Source organism: Toxorhynchites rutilus, chromosome 3 (assembly GCF_029784135.1).
Source record: "Toxorhynchites rutilus septentrionalis strain SRP chromosome 3, ASM2978413v1, whole genome shotgun sequence".
In the NCBI taxonomy this organism is placed as follows: domain Eukaryota; kingdom Metazoa; phylum Arthropoda; class Insecta; order Diptera; family Culicidae; genus Toxorhynchites; species Toxorhynchites rutilus.
In genome coordinates, this window is record NC_073746.1 from 206,769,976 (window position 1) to 206,772,412 (window position 2,437).

General features: G+C 37.9%; 1 protein-coding gene across 2 annotated transcripts; it reads left to right on the plus strand.

The window, feature by feature from the left end:
- The first annotated feature begins 456 nt into the window (after positions 1 to 456).
- On the plus strand, positions 457 to 1,610 carry LOC129776658 (larval cuticle protein LCP-17). Of its 2 annotated transcripts, none has more exons than XM_055782427.1 (3): positions 457 to 590; positions 655 to 1,050; positions 1,118 to 1,610. In XM_055782427.1, the coding sequence occupies exons 1-3, from the start codon at positions 573 to 575 to the stop codon at positions 1,280 to 1,282; spliced, it is 579 nt and encodes a 192-aa protein (XP_055638402.1). In that variant the 5' UTR covers positions 457 to 572; the 3' UTR covers positions 1,283 to 1,610. The 2 variants fall into 2 exon arrangements, with proteins under 2 accessions (XP_055638402.1, XP_055638403.1); XM_055782428.1 differs by having other exon boundaries at positions 1,121 to 1,610.
- Positions 1,611 to 2,437: the final 827 nt, after the last annotated feature.

A 2,437-nucleotide genomic window follows, 5' to 3' on the forward strand; every position in this document is an offset into this window, starting at 1 on the left:
AGCATTATCATAGACTTGAACGCTTCGGTTAGCCAGGAACGTCCTAATCCACATACTTTCATAAATAAAATCAACTCCGAGGGTATGGAGATCCAGAGTTATAGTATATTTTTTAACATTTCTATAAAATATATTATTCTCCTTATAAACTAATCCGAGTATAATAAGTAAAAATAATTCCGAAGTCTCGAGTTTCGTCACGATTCCACATTGTAATGAATGCAGACATATTCTTACGTGAACATACCGAGTTATAAAAGCTAGTCAAAAGCTTCATTGATGAAAGCATAGATCATATTAACTTTATGGTGAATCTTGATCGTCAAAGCAAATGCACAGCTTGTCTAACCATATTCACACTCACAAACATTTTTGCGTGTCTCCAAACTCTCACAAAATCAGCAATACTTTTCGTTATATACTTATGTACCGAAGCTAGGTCCTATCATTTCATATATTTCCCATGCATTCATCTACATAAGCTGGAATCGCTGTTCAACAGCCAGTAAGTTGCTTGTGCTTGTTGTGTAAAGAAGTTGTCTACTGTTGATGTGAACGTGTGTAATATTAAAATGCAGTCAATAGCAGTGGTAATTCAGTTTTATGATATTCGATTGAGATTATTGGTTTTTAGTACTGAAAATATGTGTTTAGTTTTTAGTGGTACTGCTGGTGGGATTAGCGAGCTGTGATGTATCTCACATATTGAAAGAAATCGATGTCGAAAAGGAAATTACCACATTACCTCCTCCACCGAGACCATATTCTTTCAGTTATGTGGCTGGTCGTCATCCGGGACACATAGATCGCATACACAGCGAATCGTCTGATGGCAGCGGTACCGTGAAAGGATCCTTCTCTTATGTTGACCCCAGAAATCAAGTGCGCACGGTGGATTATATCGCAGACGCTCATGGCTTCTATCCACAATTGAGTCATTTGCCAAAATCTCCCCAGCAATCGGAAGCTGTTGAGCGTGCGGCGCAGAAGCATTTCGTTCTGTATGCGAAGATAGCCGAAGAACACGCGAATCACCATATCCAACCTGTTGTGAGTATTAATATCAAGTTTCAACTACTATCACAAATCGTGTATTTCATAACGATATCATCGCCAGCAGGAAGCAACACTACCAAAAGATACGGTGGCCGTATCCAAAGCAAAAGATAGACACTTCACGCTGTATGAAAAAATCGCACAGGAGCATGCCCAAATAGCTGCAGAACGAGAAGCAGAACGTCTTGCATTCGAAGCAACATCTGAAGTGAACGAATTACAATAAAAGTCATACCCAAAACGGCATATGACAATTGGAAACTGCAGTAATTCTCAAGGACCATGTCTAAACAATAACTCCTTTCTAATTTAGCTGTATATATGATTTCTATTGATATATATATATATATTCACAAAAAACGCAAACAATTGAGGCCGAAGATGTTCATTGTTACATAAAAAATCAAACTTGAATAACATTGAATTTGCGTGGAATCATGACAGAGGAATGTTAAAATGAAACACGTACGGTTTATTTTTCACTACAATGTTGTATAATGTATGGGACTCAATAATATACTCAACGGTGTTTTTACTTGTGACATTATACTCGATTCTCGCTTTGTACAGATTTTTTGCACAGTTTCTCCAAACAACAGGGGGTTTTTCCCAGAATGTATGCAATGTGTGCATTTTATTCCAGAACACGTGAAGAAGAATGAGCAATTCCGGAATGTATGCATTATAAACCCTTTTTTTATCCCATCTGTTATATTTTTATTACTAGGCTCATCTAGAAATTCAGCTGTAACAGAGCCGAATTTATCGTGTACATTTTTTCTCATGTTGTATATTACACAGTAGCCATATAGGCGTGAAAGTATTCCTATTTTATCGATACACATTTTTATCTATTACACATTAGCCATTTGGGCGTAAGAGTATTCTTTCCCATTCTGTCGATACACAGCACATGTCGCATTTTTCGGCGTAAGAATATTTCTATTGTTCGAATGTTCACAGTTGGACACAGCGGGACTGTTGATATGAGGCTTCCATTGTTGTGTTTATAAATAGCACCCACTACCGATGCCGCAGATCGTATGTGGAGTGAGAGGCTGGGATCACCATCACATGATGATTGATGCATGGACGTAGTAGCTAGAATAACACACAAAGATGGTCAGTTGAGGGCCCTGAGTTATAAGCTCATTATTGTTCGCTTAGTAGCGGACACGCAACCAATTAGGCTACGAAGACCCTATGATCAGAAAATACCGGGAATTTTTAAATAAAACAAGCAGGAACCATGTTTTTTTATTGCTTTGTTGCGTGAAACGAGCAAATAATGTCATCTGTCCCCCAACACTTGAAAAAGTTTGTATGTATGGAAGCAGACATCTCTTTCTGTTTTCTTTTTTCATCTACTTTGGGATTGCAC

Bases quoted from the DNA above. Each gene is read 5' to 3' on its own strand.
- LOC129776658 (XM_055782427.1), top strand. The intron at 1,051-1,117 runs GTGAGTATTAAT...TATCATCGCCAG, and splicing joins ATCACCATATCCAACCTGTT to CAGGAAGCAACACTACCAAA.